A 23292-nucleotide genomic window follows, 5' to 3' on the forward strand; every position below is an offset into this window, starting at 1 on the left:
GTCACGTCCGTCCTGTGTCACGTCCGCCCTGTGTCACGTCCGCCCTGTGTCACGTCCGTCCTGTGTCACGTCCGTCCTGTGTCACGTCCGCCCTGTGTCACTTCCGCCCTGTGTCACGTCCGCCCTGTGTCACTTCCGCCCTGTGTCACGTCCGCCCTGTGTCACGTCCGCCCTGTGTCACGTCCGCCCTGTGTCACTTCCGCCCTGTGTCACGTCCGCCCTGTGTCACTTCCGCCCTGTGTCACGTCCGCCCTGTGTCACTTCCGCCCTGTGTCACGTCCGCCCTGTGTCACTTCCGCCCTGTGTCACGTCCGCCCTGTGTCACGTCCGCCCTGTGTCACGTCCGCCCTGTGTCACGTCCGCCCTGTGTCACGTCCGCCCTGTGTCACGTCCGCCCTGTGTCACGTCCGTCCTGTGTCACGTCCGCCCTGTGTCACGTCCGCCCTGTGTCACGTCCGCCCTGTGTCACGTCCGCCCTGTGTCACGTCCGTGTGAAACTGCTTGTCATTTTTGTTCTGCCTGGTGAATAAACAAATTTCATCAACCTTATGCTGTAAATCAAACAGCAGAGGATCTTGGGCTTTGGGAGACACTGATTGGCATTTTTCATAATTTTCATTTTATAGACCAAACAACTTTTTTTTCCCTTCAATTTTAACAATATCAAAAACAAACAAGTCCATACACAGGAAAGGAAAAGAAAGAAAAACATATATATAATATCGACAGTTATTATTATAATAATGTGGTGCTACCATCCATATAGAGTGTTTATGTATTTGTAAGAGATGTCGCGCATGGGGTCCCACGCGAGGTGTCCAACAGGAACCAGCCGGGCAAGTCACCCACCGCCCCCAACCTCATCGAGGTAGGCCAGAAACGGGTCCCAAACAGTTAGAAACTTTTGAAGTGAGTTGGTTCTCAGGGATCTGAGTCTCTCCATCCTTATAACAGAGATCATGTCCGTCAACCACAGTTGGAAAGAAGGTGAAGAGGGGGACTTCCATTCTTTCAGAATTAGTTTTTTTGGCAACAGTTGTCCCCAGTGTCAGAGACTGTTGCACAGCTGTGGGGAAGGCGGGAAGCCCAGAGAGATGGCGAGTTCTGCCTCCGGCTGAAGGGCTATTTCGTAGGCCTTTAGAGTACCAGTCAAATATTTTGGCCCAGAATCCCGTCAGTGAAGGGCAGAACCAGAAGGCGTGAGACAGAGTGCCCTCTGACACCTGACACCTGTCACACAGTGGTGAGACACAGGGGAAGAACTTGTGCAACCTTTCCTTAGAATAGTGAAGATGATGAGCAACTTTAAATTGAATCAGCTTGGTGTCTGCAATTAACTGAGCAGAGTTGTACCACAGACTAACTAAGCGTTATTTGCACCCCGGTATCTAATACTCTCTCTGTATAGATGGACAGGTTTCAGGTTTTCTCGGTCTTTGTATCGGCATGTGATGTAGAGCCCGACCGATACTGGATTTTTGAGGCCGATGCCGATACCGATATTAGGGAGTAAAAAAATTCCGATATCGATATATCGGCCGATATTCTTTTTTTTTTTTTTTATCCAATTTTTATCCCCCATTAGTGCTAATTTTTTATTTATTTATCCTGGTTACTGCTCCACCCTCTGCCGATCTGGGGAGAGCCGAAAACTGGCTCCATGCTTCCTCCGAGACATGGGCAGTTAGCCAGCCGCTTCTTTTCACCTGACAGGGGAAGCTTCACCGGTAGGACATAGCACGTGGGAGGATCACGCTATTCCAACGAGTTCCCCTCCCTCCGAACAGGCGCCCTTAACGACCAGAGGAGGCACCACATCAGCAACCCTCAAATATCAAACACTTGACAAAGATATGAGTTGACATGAATTGAAATATGTAATGTAGGCAGGATATTTTACAGCTTATTAATAAACTCAATGCAATGAAACAGTAAACTTAACTGGGAATTTAATAATGATAAATAACTAGAAATACAAAAACACAATAGAACAAATAGTTAAGAAAAAATCTCAAATATACACAACATGCTGTCTATAACGTAATTTTTTTTTTTTTTTTTTGCAATATCGGCGCACCATATCGGCCGATACGATATATCGGTAATTGGCCAATATCGGCGAACCGATATATCGGTCGGGCTCTAATGTGATGTACTGTACAGTACAAGCTGCACATGACTGAATAATAGCACCTATATATCTAATACCTTCAAACTGGATTACACCAAACACGTTTGTATTCAAGATCAGTCTCCCTGTTCCCTTTCATGTCTCTAAATTGGCAGGGATATGTAAAGACAGCTGTGGAGAGGGGAGCTTCAGCGCTCTGTGTTCAGGAGACTGTGTGTTATGTATATCTGCCGTGTCAGTCATGGGAAAATCAAATACAGACGGATTTGCCCATGAATCTTATTTAAGGATTATTGGTGTGGTGTTCAGGGACGGCTCGGCCATTGAAGGCCAGTCATGAATCACAGGCGGAGATATTTGTCTGTGGCTCCACTGACCGCTCGCTTTCTCCCTCACCATGTTGGATTACAGCAAGCCCTCCGCTGAGGAATCCATGAAGTAACTACTGTAGAGCGGCCATGACGCTAGAGGGCAGCTGTGTGTGTGACGTCTGCGTGTGTGTGTGTAATCAAGAGTGTGTTTGTGTGTGTGTTTCCTACACTTAGTAGTCAAAAGTTTGGACACACCTGTTTGAATTGACTGTTTTTCCATTACCTTAAAGCCATTTTGATCTAAAGGCGTATGCTTAAATGCTTGATTTTCAGACGTAGTTCCCACTTCCCAGTACATTACTGGGGTAACCTTTCAGGGACCACTAGTCATTTTCACTATTCACACATGCAGCTACATTCAGGGAGAGTTCCATCTTGTTGTGTCTATTCACACATGTCATGGCAGTCCCTGGATAGATGGGGCCAGGGACAGTCAAGAGAAGGGCGGTTCTGTGGAGAGGTGTCAGAACTGTCCCACTGGCTTTCAAATGCACTCATTCAAGTTGCAGAATGGGGGTGGGGGGCGTAACCCTTTCAGATTCAGATTCAAAAACGTTATTGTCTGTCAGAAGTTTTTTCGTTTGACCAGGCTCAGGTGCATGTTACAAAACACATTAAAAACACACAGACACGTATAATAAAAAACAAAACTGACAAAAACAGTGTTAAGATGTTAAAAAGTGCAGTGCTCATTTAAAAGACAATACTAGAGGGGCCCTTTTAAAAGACAATACTAGAGGGGAAGTGCAGTAGTTAAAACGTTGTCGACCTGAGGGGAGTAACTGAAAGGATTGGTGAAGGGGGTGCGATGATACTGCTGTCACTCATTAGCCGTTTTCCCACATGCGTACCGGAAAATTACCTGTAAGTCAATATCGGACATTTCCCGGAATTTCCCTTCACACCTGGGCGCTCCCATGTGGGAATATAGCAGCGAGATTGCCTGTATGTTGGGGGGTGGGGTGGCACTGCAGAGCGGGTGGGGAGTGACGTGTCGGCAAAACTCCGATGGTGAAATAAGTTTGCTTGTCACACAATAAATCACACTCATTTGACTTAAGAGGGCATGTATGTTGTATCATTCACATTCGCTAACCAGTCTTTGAACTGAAATCTTTGAAGAAGTTGGGATCCGTGTCTGAGAGAAATAGCCTGGCTGGTTCGATGTTTATCCGTTCACCTGCATCGCGTTGAAGCACTTTTTACAGACTGGCTTCGTTTGATGTGTCCGGGCTTGCCTTCGCTGTCGGCAACGTAAGCAAAATACTTCCACATTTCGCTTCGTGCATTTGCTTTCTCAACAAGCGTTGGGCGGCTTGCAAGACTCTCAGAGCTGTCTGTGTCCCTGTCGGGCTGCTGAATGAAGGAGGAGGACTGAAGGACTGGCCAGAGAGCGAGCAGGCAGCAGAGAGGGGAGAGGGGGAAATCAGCACGCCCACACATGAAGCTGACATACCGCTCTTATTATCACAAGATCATTTCGCCAGTTTGCTTTAATGTGCGCGAATGATTAGATTATGCCCGCTGGAACATTAAGCAACGTGTGTACACCTCGCCCATGAGAAGGACCGGCAAATGACTTGACACGTTTCACACTTGTGTCCCTGATCGCGCATACCGCTCTTCTGACTGGCTCGAAACTGGTGAAATGTCCGCGATGACGGGGTCGCGCTTATACCGGAAAACAACTTTCACACATGAAGGCATTAGACCACGTTCCGGTCATTTAGCGGTAAAAAGCGTATGTGGGAAAACGGCTATTCAGACATCAGCCCATGCAGGGATATTCCCTGGAATGTTACTATGTTTGACTTGTGGTGTGAAACTGGTGGCTGCAGAATTTCCCTGGATATCGATCCCTTTACCCCATTCATACATGAGCCCATGCAGGAAGTGTCCCACCACATTCCTGGGATTCCCAGGAATGTGGTGGGTAGGGTTGCCAAGTCCTTGAATTGGAAATAAGGGACGGTGGTGGTCCGGGGGAAGGGGGGGGGGGTATAATCCTTCACAAGTAGAACAGGTCTTACACCTGCTCAGTAGTGGACTTAAAGATATAACAACCTACCACATAACTGCAATGGCTTCAGCTTCAACCATTTTCCCCATTATTATTATTAAAGGAGAATTTCGTTTTTTTTTAACCTGGACCCATCTCCTGGCATTAATTATGATTTGGCCACTCACCCAGCGATCTCCGCGGCGTTTCTGGCCGTCCTAGCATTGTTTTGAGATCAATAGCGTCCAAGTCAGTCGTAAAATGGAGCTGATTTGGGGCCAAGTGTGAGCCTGTCTTTCCTGCATCTAAATAGCTATTTTTATTCCCGTTTTCGCCGCATATCGCCATAATCTGATCCGTCAACATCCACCATAGTGATATTTCCCCCCAGGCTATTTCCTGGTCTCTCCCAGGGACCAAATTACCTCAAACGTGATCTCGGTCACCAAGTCTCGTGAAGTCCCGCGATACTTTCCTGCCGACTGGTCAACTAAACAGGTAGGACGCTTTGCGGTGGTGGTTTTAGCGTAACCTATGTGGGGTTTGGCGTAACCTATGTGGGATTCGAAATAACGAAGGTTATGCCAAACCCCACATAGGTTACGCTAAAACCACCACCGCAAAGCGTCCTACCTGTTTAGTTGACCAGTCGGCAGGAAAGTATCGCGGGACTTCACGAGACTTGGTGACCGAGATCACGTTTGAGGTAATTTGGTCCCTGGGAGAGACCAGGAAATAGCCTGGGGGGAAATATCACTATGGTGGATGTTGACGGATCAGATTATGGCGATATGCGGCGAAAACGGGAATAAAAATAGCTATTTAGATGCAGGAAAGACAGGCTCACACTTGGCCCCAAATCAGCTCCATTTTACGACTGACTTGGACGCTATTGATCTCAAAACAACGCTAGGACGGCCAGAAACGCCGCGGAGATCGCTGGGTGAGTGGCCAAATCATAATTAATGCCAGGAGATGGGTCCAGGTTAAAAAAAAATGAAATTCTCCTTTAACACAAGCAAGCTCACAATCCTTTGGTCAGTTTTTGAATATTTGTGCAATAGGAATAATAAGCGTGTAACACATTATCATTCAAGAATTTTATTTTGGCATTACAAAACAAAGTTTCTTGTTCTTTAGAATAAAACAGTGGTATCTTAAGAAAAAACAAACAGTAGTGCAAATGGCAAGCCAGGGTTATAGTAAATACATTTGGTTAAGTTATGCAAGTAAAACAACTTGGTTCAGGTTAGGAAAGTAAAAACATCCTGTTTAAGGTTAGGCAAGTAAAACAACTTGGTAAAGGTTAGGCAAGTAACTCAATGTGCAAAACAGAACACACTCATTGGGTGAGTCACGACGTGATGTCGTCAGTCTATTGAATCTATAGCAACGCTGACAGCGCTTCTCATTGGTCGTGACTCACAAGAATGTCGAGAAGCGCATTCTATGGTAGTTGAACGTAACATGACACCACAGCACAGACAGGCCGAGCTGAGGGACAGAACAGCAGTGTAACATGACACCACAGCACAGACAGGCTGAGCTGAGGGGCAGAACAGCAGCGGGCGGCGGAGTCGTCTTGCTCACAAATAGCGCTTCACTCTTTTCACTGCAATGTTTCTCCAATACGGGACAAAGCGCGACCCGTATCAGTTCAATACGGAACACGTCTTTTTGTTTAGAAATACGGGACGATTCCGTATTTTAAGGGACGGTTGGCAACCCTAGTCCTGGGACAGCCTTTCCCAGGCTGGGAATGGCTGCATGTCTGAAAGGTGCTTGGAAGGGGGCTTAACATGTCTATATTCTGCCTTTGCTGATAGGTACGAATTTTGTCACGGTTGCTGTCCCCCAAATCGGACCTTTCAGACATTTTAAACGATGCATGAGTGTTTTGCCTCCTTTTCTGTATGTAGTCAGTGCTTCTGCTTTCCGTATTTGGCTTTCATCATGTTAGACATAGATGTTTTTTTTTCCTATGTAGAAGTATATTTGACCCCAGGGTACTTACTTAGTGTACATCAGCTTGCCAGCTTTTCACTAAAGTCAAACAGTGAAAGAGTTGAGGCTGCTGAAGCCGGTTTTTCCTCCCCAGACTCTAATCCTGTAATGGGAAACACAGCTTACATTCAGCTCTGCTGCTCTCTCAACAATCTATCTCCAAATCAGATAAGTGGAGGGCATGGACTGCTAACTCCAATCATCCACATACGTGAGTTCCTTTCTCTCCGTCGTATTATCAGCCAGTACCGCCTGATCCTCCAACTCCCCACCGTCATCATGTACCGCTTGTTTTTAAGCACTTCAGACTAAATCTTGGTGGCATATCCCACCTCTTGCTCTCCAACACCGGGAGAGAGCAGAGACCCCTAACCTCGATCCTTCTGTGTATCCATCACATTGATCAAGATTTTGAGTGCACAATCTCACTCTTTTGGTTCGTTGTGTTAAGCCCAATTTATGCTTCATCTGCCGACACTTTTTAAACGGTCGCCGACAGAAATGAGGACTTGAGTCGACACTTTTAAGTGTCGGCGAGCAGTGTCTGCTACCTAGTGAAATTTCTAGTGTCGCTGACTACGTCACATAGTGTCGCGCAAGTGTGATTACCTATATAGACAGCACACACTTGACTTCCTTGTTTTGGTTTTTGCTCGATTGAAATTAACACATTCACTGCCAACAACGTATGAACACGTTTTCAGAATCCAGCTGTTCCCTGCCAACAACGTGTTTACACGTTTTTGGCATCGATTTTTTTTTTTTGACGGTGGGTTGTGCATCTAAGCCTTTTACATCTCTTATATAATTATTGGAGCCACCGAACGTTTACAACCCATTCCACCGACCCACTAAGTGGCAACAGTGCTCTCCTGGCTAGAGAAAGGAAAGCATTTTTTTAACTTGTCAAGCCATTCTCAGCCCAGCCATTCTCCTTTTCGCGCTGATTGCTGGCGATGCGGGATTGCAAATTTACATAATAGATTCAGCCGATCTACTATGATCGGGTGATAGATTACAGGTGGAGGAACACACTTTGAAACACGCAGCATAAATATGACCAGAATCGCAAAAGCTTCTCTCAACCAAAACTCCAAACGAGCGAGTCCATCCCGACTTCCTCAAACAGCGGCCCAGACATGCAGGCACAGGAGAGCAGCAAAGCACTGACTGGTGACAAGCTTGTCCGCCCACGGAGGGCGGAGTTGAAGCAACTCGAGAGGGAGGGAGAGAGAGAGAGAGAGAGAGAGAGAGAGAGAGAGAGGGAGGGAGAGCGAGAGGGAGGGAGAGAGAGAGAGAGAGCGAGAGGGGGAGGGAGAGAGAGAGAGAGAGAGCCAAAAATGAATGGTTAAAGTGACCGTTCCATCCAATTTCACAAAAAGCCGTTTATCTCTGAATATTCTTTTTCACGCTAAAACCATGCTGTATTCAACTGCTAATGCTTACATAACTACTAACTCTACAAACTAACTCTTTTAGACAGAGAAAGTACACATTCTATTAGTACTTTTGAGATATTGTATGTTCACAAACTCCAAGCTGAAACGAATCCTCGGCTCTTATAAAATGAGCCATAATCCTCAAAAAACGGCTTGGCAGAAGCTACCTACAGCAAAAAAAAACGTCTGGCAGTCAATGTGTTAATGAACGTGTCCCCGCTATTTTTATCAGCCTGTCCTTGATGTATGACTTCGTGAAAATCACAAAGAACATCGTGACCAATTTCCCAGAGAGAGAGGAGGTGAGTTGTGTGGTTGTGTGTCTTTTATATGTGGCTGCAGCCAAGTACGTTACATCTTGCCTCCGAGGTGGTTTCACTGTGCATTCCATTCCCTGTCTTCTCTTGGCTGTCTGCACTTATAGCGTTCGAGTGTCACGTGACCGTTGAACCGAGGCGAACATTCACTGAAGTATAAATACAACACCATGAGCGACACTTTCTTTTTCGTCTGCGACCATGTGCTGAGCGACACTTTCTAATAAATATAAATTAAGCTTTAGAGTTGTGTTTGACGCCATCTTGTGAAGATGGCTGGATCAGATTAATAATAAATCTACATTCAGATGGAATGCACGATTGTGTTTGACAGCCAACACAGCCTCATATAGAGTGAGTACACCAAGTAACATATTCAGTTGGACGACACGGTGGCTCAGTGGTTAGTGCTGTTGCCTCACAGCAAGAAGGTCCCGGGTTCGATCTGTCCCAGGTCCCAGGTCCTTTCTGTGTGGAGTTTGCATGTTCTCCCCGTGTTTGTGTGGGTTTTCTCCGGGTGCTCCGGTTTCCTCCCACCACCAAAATACATGTATGGTAGGGTTAATACTCCTGTCAGTGCTCCTGACCAAAGCAATGGCAAAAAGAACTGGAGTTGGTCGGACGCGGCACTGTGGCTGCCCACTGCTCCTAGTTCTAGGAAGGTTCCTAGTAGAGGATGGGTCAAATGCAGAGGATGAATTTCCCCATGGGGATAAATAAATAAAAGGATAACTTAACTTAACTTAGTTTTAGGAATAATAAAATCAGATCGTTTCACAAGACATCCTTGGTCAGATGTTATTTCCGCTGTAGTTTTCACTTGACTCTCGAAAAGCCGCAACATGTTTTGTCTTGAAAACGCCCCACTTCATTTCGGAATGACCCGTGTTTTCCATTTGTCTCAAAAAGTTGACAGAGATGTTTTGACTGGTAATAATCACTGCAGCTTAAACAGGCATTTCAACATCCCTGTTCTTTTTAAAAGTGTGGAGAGGGAAAAAAAGCCACCAAAAAGTCCAATTGGACATAGTTGTGGCCAAGTTACATGGCATGGTGGTTTGGAATTGGGGAGTAACTTTCTCCTTTGGTCCACGCAGACAATACCAGATCTCTCGCGGTCTGGAGGAGGAATGGATCTGTCAGCTAAAGAGATTAAAGGGATCAAACCTTGGTCATAAGTGGGTGCCTGGTTGACTTTAGGAGATCATACTCCAAGCAGCTCAAGGTTAACTACAACCGTTCAGAAGCCCTATGAAAGCTTATCCGTCTTCGTACAACTTGGCGAACACCTGGATGACCACTTATGGATGAGAAGATCAGAAGCGCTTCAACCCTTCCCTTGTCTGAGTTGATTTGAGTGATGATCATCTGTAGGCGTGATTGGAGAATTGGATCCAGCATGGTATGTCTCCTGATGAACACTGCCTATGGCTCATGTACCCATACCCATACCCATACACCCTATTGTGAAATGCTTTTTCCTTTATTCTCTCTGCACGCCTCCCCTCTCTCTCTTTTTGATTCCTCGAGGCCCAGAGCTATTTCTGGGTCTTGAACTCCGCCCCTTTAAACAGCAGAACCTTATTTGTGGTTTGGTTTCATTCATCATAGAACATGCCTGTGGCAGACGCCTCCATCCGGCTGTTATCGCTTATCGGCCCATCCTAAACCTGGAATACATGCCGACAAAGGGTTATATCTTTTACATCTATGAGAGACAATTGTGTTGTCAACTTGCTCTATTGTGATAGAGGTGTTGGTGAAATGTCTTTTAATAGGTCCAAAAGGTTATCCATCTTTAAAGGAACAGCTCGCCCTAAAATCCAAAATATATATTCTCACCTGTAGTGCCTGAGTTTTGGAGATATCGGCCGCAGAGTTTCTGCCTTCTCTTGAATACAATGGAACTGGATGGCACTCGGCTTGTGGTGGTCAAAGTGCCAAATAAATACATTTGATAAACTCAACAGCAATGTCTCTTTCCAGAAATCATGACCCCGTTACTCAAGATAATCCACAGACCTCGTTATGAGCAGTTTCATGGAGGAACTATTTTCTTTTGACCGAACTACACCCGCCAGCTGCTAGCTAGTTCCTACATGAGACTGCAAAAGAAAATAGTTCCTACATGAAACTGCTCACAACAAAGTCTGTGCATTATCTTGAGTAACCGGGTCATGATTTCTGGAAAGAGACATTGCTGTTGAGTTTATCAAATGTATTTCTTTGGCACTTTGAGCACCACAAGCTGAGTGCCATCCAGTTCCATTGTATTCGAGAGAAGGCAGAAACTGCAGCCGATATCTCCAAAACTCAGCCAACTATCCCAAAAAGATATAGATGGATAAATAGCACTACAGGTGAGAGGACAAATATGTATTTTGGATTTTAGTCTGAGTCATCCTCAACTCTTAACTTGACCTAGAGCACACATCTTTTTCTGCAGTGCAAACTAATCCTGCTCAATGTTGTGTATTGTAAAGGAAAGTCACGATGCTGTGAGCCATCATCGCCCTGTCAACATAAACACATCAAATATAGTCAATCCTGAAAGAAACCTCTGCTGCTTGTCAGATGGTAGGGTTTGTATTTATGTGGGTCGAACAGCTTGAAACTGTTCATTGCCCAAGTGACCCTTATCTGCCCAAGGCCATGAGAACTATGTAGTCCAAACATTCAGGGTGTTGTTTTTTCTCTCCGTGACTAAGGTGCTTGAGTTGACAAATTGACATTGTTATCGACCGCGCGTTTTTCCCCTGTGGTCTGTCACCGAGAGAAAGGACATCAAGAATGAGAGGCAGAGAGGGTGTCAGTGGGCAGATGGGTGGGGTATTTGGTCAGTTGTTTCTCCCCCCCAAAAAATTAACGGCCCTCCTGACCATACTTTCCAACCCTCCTGAAACTATGTACTGCGGCCATTCTTGGCCAGGTCTCTCTTGTAAAAGTAATGTAATGTAATGTAAAAGAGATTTTAATCTCAATGGGACAAGCCTGGTTAAATAAAGGTTAAATAAAATAAATGGAATACGAGTTTATGATTTCTTATTCTAATTATGTTTTTAGTCTAATTGGTTTTCTGTTACAGCGGGGGGGGGGATGAGTGCTGTTGAAAAATGTCACAGTAGATCTGAAGTGAACATTGGGCACCCCTGAGCTACACCAAATATATGCTTTCATCTTCATGGCAGAGAGCAACATCAGCATTTGCTGAGTTGAGAGTGAGAACAGGTTGAGGGAGCAGCTCACCTCCACTGCGGAGACACAGCTGTGCCATCTACCTCCACTTAAAAATCCATTGAGCTGCAGGCGGACTCCATGCTGCATTCGAGTGCACCTCGTAAACACATGGTGCATTCAAGTGCACCTCGTAAAAATCTGAAGTCTATAGTCAAAGGCCACGAATGTTGTTAAAAGCAGGAAAGGTTCTATTTTTTCCTCTTATCTTCCTTTGTTGAAATACATATAGGCCTATCTGTCTTTACTTTCTTGCTCTTTCACTGCAGCATTTTTAATAATTAGATGTTAAATCATAACAAGATCACACTCGTAAATGGTAAATGGACTGCATTTATATAGTGCTTTTCTAGTCTACCGACCTGACCACTCCATCATGAGCTGGAAGGGCAGACCACAGAATTCCGTGTTTGTTTGGCTTCTGTGGGGAGACAGGACATCAAGGATGTAATCAGATAGGCTGTCACTGTTCTCTCCATTCGGTCCTCTCTCTCTTCTCTCTCTCTGTATCTCTCTGTCTCTCTCTCTTTCCTCCTCTGTTTTGTTCTCTCTCTCTCTCTCTGAATCACTGAATTACAGAGAATTATCCCATTTAGTCCATTAGTCGGCAGAAGACTGGCTGCCATGTTTGTTATTCCAGCGGTTGTGTTTGTTTCCTCTTCCCAGTTGTAAATTATAGACAGCAAAAAAAATGATCTAACATTTTCAAGTGAGAGCTGTTAATACTCGATTTGATGGTGTTCACATTGTGTGACGTCTAAAATAAATAAAGTTAAAGTTAGAACAAGACAAAACAGATGAGCTAAGCCCTTCTGGTTGTTTTAACAAACAGATGTGGCCCCCGACAGTAAATAAATCATGTCACTTGCCAAGACAGTGTTTGTTGCCATAGTCACATCAGTTTAGAGTACCAGTAAATGTTATTCGTAGTAAAGTCATGAAGGCTCTCTGGTATGGTGGTAAAGATCTTTCTGTTGCCAGTCTCAGTTCTAGTTTCCCATATTTCCAGATTATCAAGGAGAAATACACTCCTTTCTCCATCAATCTGTTCACTTTATGTTCTTGTGGAGTTGCTTTGATAGCAGTTGTGTATGTTTGAGGAGAGTCTATCGTGTGTTTGATGTTTGAGTGAGTGGACAGTATGCTCCTATATCAGTTTGATGTTTGAGTGAGTGAGTGTAGTGGACAGTATGCTCCTATATCAGTTTGATGTTTGAGTGAGTGAGTGTAGTGGACAGTATGCTCCTATATCAGTTTGATGTTTGAGTGAGTGAGTGTAGTGGACAGTATGCTCCTATATCAGTTTGATGTTTGAGTGAGTGAGTGTAGTGGACAGTATGCTCCTATATCAGTTTGATGTTTGAGTGAGTGTAGTGGACAGTATGCTCCTATATCAGTTTGATGTTTGAGTGAGTGAGTGTAGTGGACAGTATGCTCCTATATCAGTTTGATGTTTGAGTGAGTGAGTGTAGTGGACAGTATGCTCCTATATCAGTTTGATGTTTGAGTGAGTGAGTGTAGTGGACAGTATGCTCCTATATCAGTTTGATGTTTGAGTGAGTGTAGTGGACAGTATGCTCCTATATCAGTTTGATGTTTGAGTGAGTGAGTGTAGTGGACAGTATGCTCCTATATCAGTTTGATGTTTGAGTGAGTGTAGTGGACAGTATGCTCCTATATCAGTTTGATGTTTGAGTGAGTGAGTGTAGTGGACAGTATGCTCCTATATCAGTTTGATGTTTGAGTGAGTGAGTGTAGTGGACAGTATGCTCCTATATCAGTTTGATGTTTGAGTGAGTGAGTGTAGTGGACAGTATGCTCCTATATCAGTTTGATGTTTGAGTGAGTGAGTGTAGTGGACAGTATGCTCCTATATCAGTTTGATGTTTGAGTGAGTGAGTGTAGTGGACAGTATGCTCCTATATCAGTTTGATGTTTGAGTGAGTGTAGTGGACAGTATGCTCCTATATCAGTTTGATGTTTGAGTGAGTGAGTGTAGTGGACAGTATGCTCCTATATCAGTTTGATGTTTGAGTGAGTGAGTGTAGTGGACAGTATGCTCCTATATCAGTTTGATGTTTGAGTGAGTGAGTGTAGTGGACAGTATGCTCCTATATCAGTTTGATGTTTGAGTGAGTGAGTGTAGTGGACAGTATGCTCCTATATCAGTTTGATGTTTGAGTGAGTGAGTGTAGTGGACAGTATGCTCCTATATCAGTTTGATGTTTGAGTGAGTGTAGTGGACAGTATGCTCCTATATCAGTTTGATGTTTGAGTGAGTGAGTGTAGTGGACAGTATGTTCCTATATCAGTTTGATGTTTGAGTGAGTGTAGTGGACAGTATGCTCCTATATCAGTTTGATGTTTGAGTGAGTGAGTGTAGTGGACAGTATGCTCCTATATCAGTTTGATGTTTGAGTGAGTGTAGTGGACAGTATGCTCCTATATCAGTTTGATGTTTGAGTGAGTGAGTGTAGTGGACAGTATGCTCCTATATCAGTTTGATGTTTGAGTGAGTGAGTGTAGTGGACAGTATGCTCCTATATCAGTTTGATGTTTGAGTGAGTGAGTGTAGTGGACAGTATGCTCCTATATCAGTTTGATGTTTGAGTGAGTATAGTGGACAGTATGCTCCTATATCAGTTTGATGTTTGAGTGAGTGAGTGTAGTGGACAGTATGCTCCTATATCAGTTTGATGTTTGATGTTTGAGTGAGTGTAGTGGACAGTATGCTCCTATATCAGTTTGATGTTTGAGTGAGTGATTGTAGTGGACAGTATGCTCCTATATCAGTTTGATGTGTGAGTGAGTGTAGTGGACAGTATGTAAGGGTTAATGCACGACGAGGTGTCCATTATCACTTTTTAAGGGACGACGTGGAGGCGTGAACCGTCCGAGGCGAAGCCGAGGATGGTTTGCCTCCGCGAAGTCCCTTAAAAAGTGATAATGGACACCTCGAAGTGCATTAACCCGCTTATACCATGGTCACTTGCCAAAGAAACAAAACAAGACCATTCATTTATATTTCCATGCATTTTGCAATCAAAATCTAGTTTTCATAACCTTGAATATGAGTTGAGAACCGGCGAGACAAAATAGTCCCCTCGAGATTAGGCTATCATGGGATAAAATGGCTGCTTAGTTTCTACACCTGGCACAATTCTAGAATCAAGCTAACTAATAATTTGGCCAATTGTAGCCTATGTAACAACATACAAAATAAAACGGCAATGTCTAAGAATGCAACGCCATGTAACTGGGTCGTTTAAACTCGCATTCCAGGGAATTGCGTTAACGTCTGCGGGTCTTATAAGACGTAAATGGCGCGAGGCAGGAGCAGAGTGAAAACTATCTGCTTTCAGTATGTTGGAGTCCAAAAAAAACTGCTTGTTTTGCCATCTGCGGGAAGGCTCAAACTGTCAATAGTGTTTGGCAACATGGAAACGACTCTATACATGAGTATTATTCTCCAGGGTTTACTGTGGGACAGAGAAAATGTGCGTATGAAGAGGCGAGAGGAGAGAGAGAGAAAGGAGGACAGCACAGCGCTGTTGACACACACAGTGCAAGCTTCCCTGCTCCTCTCTCTCTCTCTCTCTCTCTCTCTCTCTCTCTCTCTCTCTCTCTCTCTCTCTCTCTCTCTCTTTCCTCGGCTGTTCACGCCCATTTTCTCTGTCCGGAGAGTGGCTCATAATGGCTCAGAGCCGGCTTCTGTCAGGGGAGGGAAATCTCCGAAACGAAAATCAAAATTGTAAATAAGAGTTATTTTTGATAAACTGAGCACACAGGGGTGATTTAAATACTTACTTTGACCGAGTCAATTTTTTTCTCAACTTAGAAAATTGTCATATTAACCCTTAACGGGGGTATAGAGCTCAAACAGCTCTCTTGATACCACACTGTGAAACTATGGCGCATTGATATGAACGGTGAACAGACCATTTAGCTAGGTGTCCATTATCACTGTACAATATCACTTTTTAATGGACACCTTGCAGCCAATCAGAATCGAGTATTCACCCAGACCATGGTATAAGCTCCTATATCAGTTTGATGTTTGAGTGAGTGATTGTAGTGGACAGTATGCTCTTATATCAGTTTGATGTTTGAGTGAGTGATTGTAGTGGACAGTATGCTCCTATATCAGTTTGATGTTTGAGTGAGTGAGTGTAGTGGACAGTATGCTCTTATATCAATTTGATGTTTGAGTGAGTGAGTGTAGTGGACAGTATGCTCCTATATCAGTGCTGTGTTGTCTGTCCCCAGTGAGTTTGTGTCTTGGCTGATGGACATCGGTGAGACAGACAACCCAGAGGAAGGGGTTCACCTGGGACAAGCTCTGCTGGAGAATGGCATCATCCACCATGGTAGGTCTCCTTCTACTCCTCCCCCTTCTACTCGCTCTACCTTTCCTTGCTTTTCTACAGTCTAAAGCTGCGTTCACACCGACCTATTAAAGTGTTTCGCTGGCATCGAGTTTACATACAAAGTCAATGCAAACGAGCGATTGAGCATATATTTGCCCGGGAGAAAAATCGTTGGGCGTCCGAGCGACAGAGCGATAGGGCGAAAGTTCGCTCGTCACCCGAGATGAAATATCCCAACTCAAGCGAAATTTCGCTGCCAACAATCGCTTGCTGCTCAACGCTGATTGGCTGCCGTAACCCCGGAAGTGGCTGCATTAAACACCGGTGCGTGAAACTAAAATCGTCCGGCTAGCCGTGGAGCAAACTCTTGGCTTGGCCCTGCTAAATGCTAGGTCACTAGCAAACAAAACCTTCCTACTGAATGATTTGATGCTCCTGACAGAGACTTGGCTCCATGCTGGTGAGTGTACACCGTTCTCCATGCTGGTGAGTGTACAGTACACCGTTCTCCATGCTGGTGAGTGTACAGTACACCGTTATCCATGCTGGTGAGTGTACAGTACACCGTTCTCCATGCTGGTGAGTGTACAGTACACCGTTCTCCATGCTGGTGAGTGTACAGTACACCGTTATCCATGCTGGTGAGTGTACAGTACACCGTTATCCATGCTGGTGAGTGTACAGTACACCGTTATCCATGCTGGTGAGTGTACAGTACACCGTTATCCATGCTGGTGAGTGTACAGTACACCGTTATCCATGCTGGTGAGTGTACAGTACACCGTTATCCATGCTGGTGAGTGTACAGTACACCGTTATCCATGCTGGTGAGTGTACAGTACACCGTTATCCATGCTGGTGAGTGTACAGTACACCGTTATCCATGCTGGTGAGTGTACAGTACACCGTTATCCATGCTGGTGAGTGTACAGTACACCGTTATCCATGCTGGTGAGTGTACAGTACACCGTTATCCATGCTGGTGAGTGTACAGTACACCGTTATCCATGCTGGTGAGTGTACAGTACACCGTTATCCATGCTGGTGAGTGTACAGTACTCCGTTATCCATGCTGGTGAGTGTACAGTACACCGTTATCCATGCTGGTGAGTGTACAGTACACCGTTATCCATGCTGGTGAGTGTACAGTACACCGTTATCCATGCTGGTGAGTGTACAGTACACCGTTATCCATGCTGGTGAGTGTACAGTACACCGTTCTCCATGCTGGTGAGTGTACAGTACACCGTTCTCCATGCTGGTGAGTGTACAGTACACCGTTATCCATGCTGGTGAGTGTACAGTACACCGTTCTCCATGCTGGTGAGTGTACAGTACACCGTTCTCCATGCTGGTGAGTGTACAGTACACCGTTCTCCATGCTGGTGAGTGTACACCGTTCTCCATGCTGGTGAGTGTACACCGTTCTCCATGCTGGTGAGTGTACAGTACACCGTTCTCCATGCTGGTGAGTGTACAGTACACTGTTATCCATGCTGGTGAGTGTACAGTACACCGTTCTCCATGCTGGTGAGTGTACAGTACACCGTTCTCCATGCTGGTGAGTGTACACCGTTCTCCATGCTGGTGAGTGTACAGTACACCGTTCTCAGAACTTCTTCCTCCCGACTGTACATTTCTCAGCTCCCCCCGGTCCAAACTAGTCTTGAGAATTGTGCCTGTTGACGAGCGATTTAAACACAGCGACAGAGCGATTCCTAAGGGTTGAATCGACCGAGAGGGAGAAAAATAAATATCTCGGTGTGAACACAGCTTAACGGAGGATGCAAATGCTTCCCATTGCCTAGCCTAACTTCTAGTTTTGTTAAGTCAGGTCTGTGTCAAGTCAAATCAAATCAAGGCTTTATTGTCCCACAGGGGGGGATTTAGTTGCAGTCAGGACCAGACAACAACACAACCGCCACATTAGACAAACAATCAAAACGCAAATAAAGAAACGACAAATTATAAGAGACAATAAGAAGTAAGAGAGACAGTGGGACATCTGAGATCACTAAAAATGCAACTAAGATTAATAAGAACAATTAACTAAAATAGTAGCCATGGCTAATAATATTATGGCTAATAATTGTGCGATGTGTTGATGTGTGGCATGACTCAGTCTGTGTATTGTGTGATGTGTTGATGATGTCAACTAACTAAATGTTCCTCATTCAACTAAGCCGAGTTTCACAACAGTCATTTCGCTCCCCGGCTGGAACCCACGATGTAGCAGCTGCAGCTGTCTTACTTGTGTCTTAGCAGGTGTCCCTTTTAAACACTCCCCTGACACATTGTTTAGGTAAGAGATTATACATATTAATCCCTGACACATTGTTTAGGTAAGAGATTATACATATTCATCCCTCTCGCACTAATGTTTGTGCAAGGTCGGTTCAATGGCTGCTCTGTGGCGTTGGACGAGAAAGTGTGCACGACGTTTAGTGCACAAGGCTTAAGCTGGTTAATGCATTGCATTCACAGTAAATGCTGCGTCCTGCTCTGTATGTATTTGTCCTGGCCAAACTCTATGTTAAATCACTCGAGGGCCGGTTTATTGCTTCTGGAGCTCTCCCTGACAGAGAGGAATAAGTGCTCTGAGCGTTCACAGTGCAGTTAGAAGTCATCCCCTCTGTGAAAAGCCAACAGAATAGCTGTTCATAAAAACCTTTAATGGAACCTACAAGGCTGCAGCCAAAGAGGCAGAGCCAACTGTTTCCTGTTAGGAAGGTCTTCTTCAACAAAGCCCCCTAAAGCAAGCGGAGCGGGGAGCTCTGAGCACCTGTGTTATCTGGGATCACTCAGTATGAGTTGGGAGCCTCTTCCACTTGTCTGCAAGCTAGAATAGACCAAATCAGCGGGATGTTTACATTTACTTCCGGGTACCCCTGGGTCCACACATTATAATGGCGGTGAACGGCACAAACTGACGTGTTGAAGACAAAAACAGACAAAGAAGACAAAAATGGTTCGTCCGTGTTGTGTTGTTGTTTAATATCATTCATAACAACACTTTCACTAACGTTAGTGGAGACCAGACTAGCTAATTTACCTGTTGGACCAGACCAGAGTAGACTTGACGCTAAATTAAATTAACGTGGCGTCAGTAGCTCTGTCTGTAACGTTAACGAGTCTGCTCTCGCCGAGAAGAGCCTGGTGACGCGAGGTTACGAGTCTGCAAAAAAACAGCGAGTTTGACAGACAAACAAACATTATTAGCTAGCTAACACTACATAAAACAAACACAGAAGAAAGGCTAGATACGTCGGACAAGCATGTTTACCAACCGTTTAACCATTTAAAGAGGTTTGACAGCATTTATTTGACAACACGCACATTTAAACCTGCCGCCTTCCCCAAGTGGTACCCGGAAGTAAATTTGTTTACATGGTGACGTCACGGTGATTTGGTCTATACGTCTTTAAACTTCTGACACTTTCAACCTTTAAGCAGGTTGAATAATGCTCCGCTTAGGGTTTGGAACTGTTCACTTGTTTCTTCTTTCATGAAGCATCCTTATACAGTGTGAGTTGTGTTTTCAGTCACAGACAAGCACCAGTTCAAACCCGAGCCTGTGTTGTACCGCTTCCGCTATGACGACGGGACGTACCACCCCAGAAGTGACATGCAGGACGTCATATCTAAGGTAACCGTTATTTGATGATTTGATCTCTATCCTGGATGAACTGACATTATCACTGAAACATAACAGTTATTTTATGATTTGATCTACTGTATATCCTGGATGAACTGACATTATCACTGAAACATAACAGTTATTTTATGATTTGATCTGTATCCTGGATTAACTGACATTATCACTGAAACATAACAGTTATTTTATGATTTCATCTATATCCTGGATGAACTGACATTATCACTGAAACATAACAGTTATTTTATGATTTGATCTATATCCTGGACGAACTGACATTATCACTGAAACATAACAGTTATTTTATGATTTGATCTATATCCTGGATTAACTGACATTATCACTGAAACATAACAGTTATTTTACGATTTGATCTGTATCCTGGACGAACTGACATTATCACTGAAACATAACAGTTATTTTGTGATTTGATCTATACCCTGGACGAACTGACATTATCACTGAAACATAACAGTTATTTTGTGATTTGATCTATATCCTGGACGAACTGACATTATCACTGAAACATAACAGTTATTTTATGATTTGATCTATATCCTGGATGAACTGACATTATCACTGAAGCATAAGTTATTTTATGATTTGATCTATATCCTGGATGAACTGACATTATCACTGAAACATAATTTATTTTATGATTTGATCTATATCCTGGATGAACTGACATTATCACTGAAACATAACAATTATTTTATGATTTGATCTATATCCTGGATGAACTGACATTATCACTGAAACAACTACAAATCTCTATTCGCAACCCCCCCTCCCTCTTGTTTGTTCTCAGGGCGTAAGGTTGTTCTGCCGTCTCCACAGCCTCTTTACTCCTGTCATCAGGTAGGCAGCCATTTTCATCTCCAGTCCAGTCGTGGACGTGTCCCTTCCCACCTCCAGCAGGCAGGTGGGGCTCCTCCAGTAGCTTCAGCATCTGGCTCCTCCCAGTCCTAAAAATAGCTGCGCTGCAAAGTTGGAGCGTGCAGAGCTATGAGCTCATTGTTGTTAGCGAGGAACTGACATAGCAGGAGTTGGCAGAGAGGTTGATGGAGTGTGGCAGCAGGGCCTCTGTGGCTGATAGAGCTTGGCAGAGCGTGTCTGTCCAGACGTCTGGAAGATGTGGTGAAGAAGACTGAGCTTCTCATATGAGATACAAATGGCTAGTTGCGGGCGAACAGATAAATGGCAGCCACAGTCTCTCTTGGTGCCTCTGAGCGTTTCATATTAATTCTCAGCACTTAAGTCTGTTGACAAGTTGGTAAAAGTCAAGTTAGTCCAACATTAAGTACTGACAGCTAACAAAAATAAAACATTTGAGGGTTAAGATCTGCTTCACCGATTATTATTTGGAGGGAAATCTATAGACAGCTGATGGATGTAAAAAGTATGGACTCCACTTGTGTGTTTTCCCTCTGCTTCTACAGGATTTTTCTTTCCTTGTCATTTTCTGTGTGCGACTCCACACTGATGTGTTTGGGTCACATGGCTCAATTCATTCCTGGCAGCTACAACAATAGACTGATGCCTGTGATGAGGCATTTGAGAGGGGGCACTCAGCTGGAATACACAGGCACTTGCACATTTCACTGAGTGTGACTGATAGACTATTGATTCTGTGCTCTAACAGGCTTAACACAGAGTAGTGCTCTAGCAAGCAAACATTGATTCCAATTCTGCACTGTACAGCGATGATGCAAAATAGCCATTTTATTATATCTGAAGATCAGCGTTGCTTTCAAACATTTAACAATAAAATTGGAGTCCTGTGAAGTGATTTCAGATGGTACATACAGATGGTGGGATGATAATACTATATTCACGGGTAGCCGATCTCAAAGTGTCTTACTTTCGGTAACTAGTGTAGAGTCTAGACATTTGCCAGAACCATCCAAGATGCCCATGATGACATGGACACTGAAACCCAAATGCGAAACAGGTGTTTTTTGGGCAATTTTTGGCAGATGCAATCTCTTTGTTTGACAGAGTGCAAACAGCGTTAGAAGTGGAGCAATCTCACTTTATAGGAGTATAATTTGTTGGCTTTCGTTGGGTTTCGGTGTTGTTTTTCTCACAGTGTTTGAGGTACCGACTGTTAATGTGTTGCACCGCAAAGGATCTCGTCAAGGTTAAGCTGTTTATGTCGGATTTCAAATGGCCTGAAGAACAGCTTTTCATTTCACCCCCAATAAAACTGTGCTGTAGCTGGAGGGGGCGGGGCTACATCCACGCTCCGCATATTATTACAGATGATGATCTAACTTCCATATAGCTTTAGGGGTGTGTGTGCAGGGCCGCCCAGAGAGATGGCAGTGCCCCTGGAAGGGTCCAGCCACTATGCCCCCCCTCCACCGCACGCGCTTTACTCATATCAACGCTGCAGCTTTCGGAGCTGACTGAAAAAAGTTTGTCAACAGATTATTATTTGGGTCTAAAGCCCTTGCCTGCTCCTGCTTTTTTTTGCCTTGCGATTTTGGCATCCTGACTTTTGTTTTGCTCCTGGCATTTTGCTATCACCGGTCTTGTTTTGTTTGCTATCACCTGTCTGTGTTGTGTGTTACACCATAAATGGTCCCTCTAGCTGCTGCTGCCCCAAGCAAAATGGTCCGCCCCAAGCCTGCCTTGTTCTTCTTCTTCTTCTTCTTCTTTTGGCTTTCCGGCAGACTAGATGTCTTGCGGCACATTGCTGCCTCTCACTCCTGCCCAAGCATGCCTTGTTACTGCTGCTGTGTTTTGTGTATTTGTTCGACTCCTTGCAAAAAAATTAGTTGCCGCATTTTCAGGATGGGAGATATATTTTAGTGTTAATTTTTTTTTTTTTGCCTGGCTCCAATGCCCCCCCTAGTGGCGATGCCCCTGGAAGCTTACCCCTTTACCCCCCCTTATGGGCGGCCGTGTGTGTGTGTGTGTGTGTGTGTGTGTGTGTGTGTGAGAGAGAGAGAGTGTGTGTGTGTGTGTGTGTGTGTGTGTGTGTGTGTGTGTGTGTGTGTGTGTGTGTGTGTGTGTGTGCACGAGCATTCAGCCCATTACCATTTTTTGTGTCAGGGCCAAACCTCTTGATGTAAAAGCTGTTGTCTGCATGTGTCTTCGTGCTACAGTTGTGTGCGCTGTGATCCAGAGTGTCTGTGCAGTGCGTTCACACTGAGAGCCCAGTACAATGCATCCCAGAGCCTGGGAATGCCAAGGCTTAATTGGAGCAACCAGCCCCTGCCTAATTAGATGGAATTTCCTGGCAGAGAGAGAGATATGGGTGGTGGTGCGGGGGGTGGGGGAGTCGGAGGGGTAGGTCTGACTGGGTGTTAACGCCCCCCGCTTTCCTCACAAGAAAGCCGTGAATCCATCCCCTCCAGGGGATCTGATTGGCCAGTTTGAAATGTTGAATGTCACTAATAGGCTAGTGCATTTACATACAGTTACACATCCCAGTATCCTAATGACAAAGAGCTGTGATATTTCCATCGAAATGCTGCAAACACACAGTGAAGGTCACTCAGAGATTAATTGCACGCAGAACGGAAAAACAAACATATCAATTAAATGTCTGCGAAATATTGACAAGTTCCTTCATTATGCGGACGAATCTTCCAGCAGCTCAATATTTATGGATTTATGTGTAGGATTTTCAAAATAATAGCTCATGATATGATACTGGTGCAATTCATTCAGGATTGAAAAACGGTTGATTAAAAGCTAGATCCTTAAGCATGGTCAGTTTAATGAATCATATTGCTTTGAAAATACAAGGTGAACTATACCCTCCATT

At 44.5% G+C, this 23292-nt stretch overlaps 1 protein-coding gene across 3 annotated transcripts in view; it reads left to right on the forward strand.

The window, feature by feature from the left end:
- Positions 1-23292, forward strand: part of prex2 (phosphatidylinositol-3,4,5-trisphosphate-dependent Rac exchange factor 2) — a gene marked incomplete at its 5' end in the record, with an annotated part of 261316 nt that overhangs the window by 74342 nt on the left and 163682 nt on the right. For all 3 annotated transcript variants that reach the window (XM_083655690.1, XM_083655691.1, XM_083655692.1), the window contains 3 exons: positions 15762-15862; positions 19405-19508; positions 20326-20375. In XM_083655690.1, coding sequence (XP_083511816.1) covers positions 15762-15862; positions 19405-19508; positions 20326-20375 — 255 coding nt within the window. The remainder of the gene's footprint in view (positions 1-15761; positions 15863-19404; positions 19509-20325; positions 20376-23292) is intronic.

The sequence above is a fragment of the Poromitra crassiceps genome (assembly GCF_964638095.1).
Source record: "Poromitra crassiceps genome assembly, chromosome: 2".
In the NCBI taxonomy this organism is placed as follows: domain Eukaryota; kingdom Metazoa; phylum Chordata; class Actinopteri; order Beryciformes; family Melamphaidae; genus Poromitra; species Poromitra crassiceps.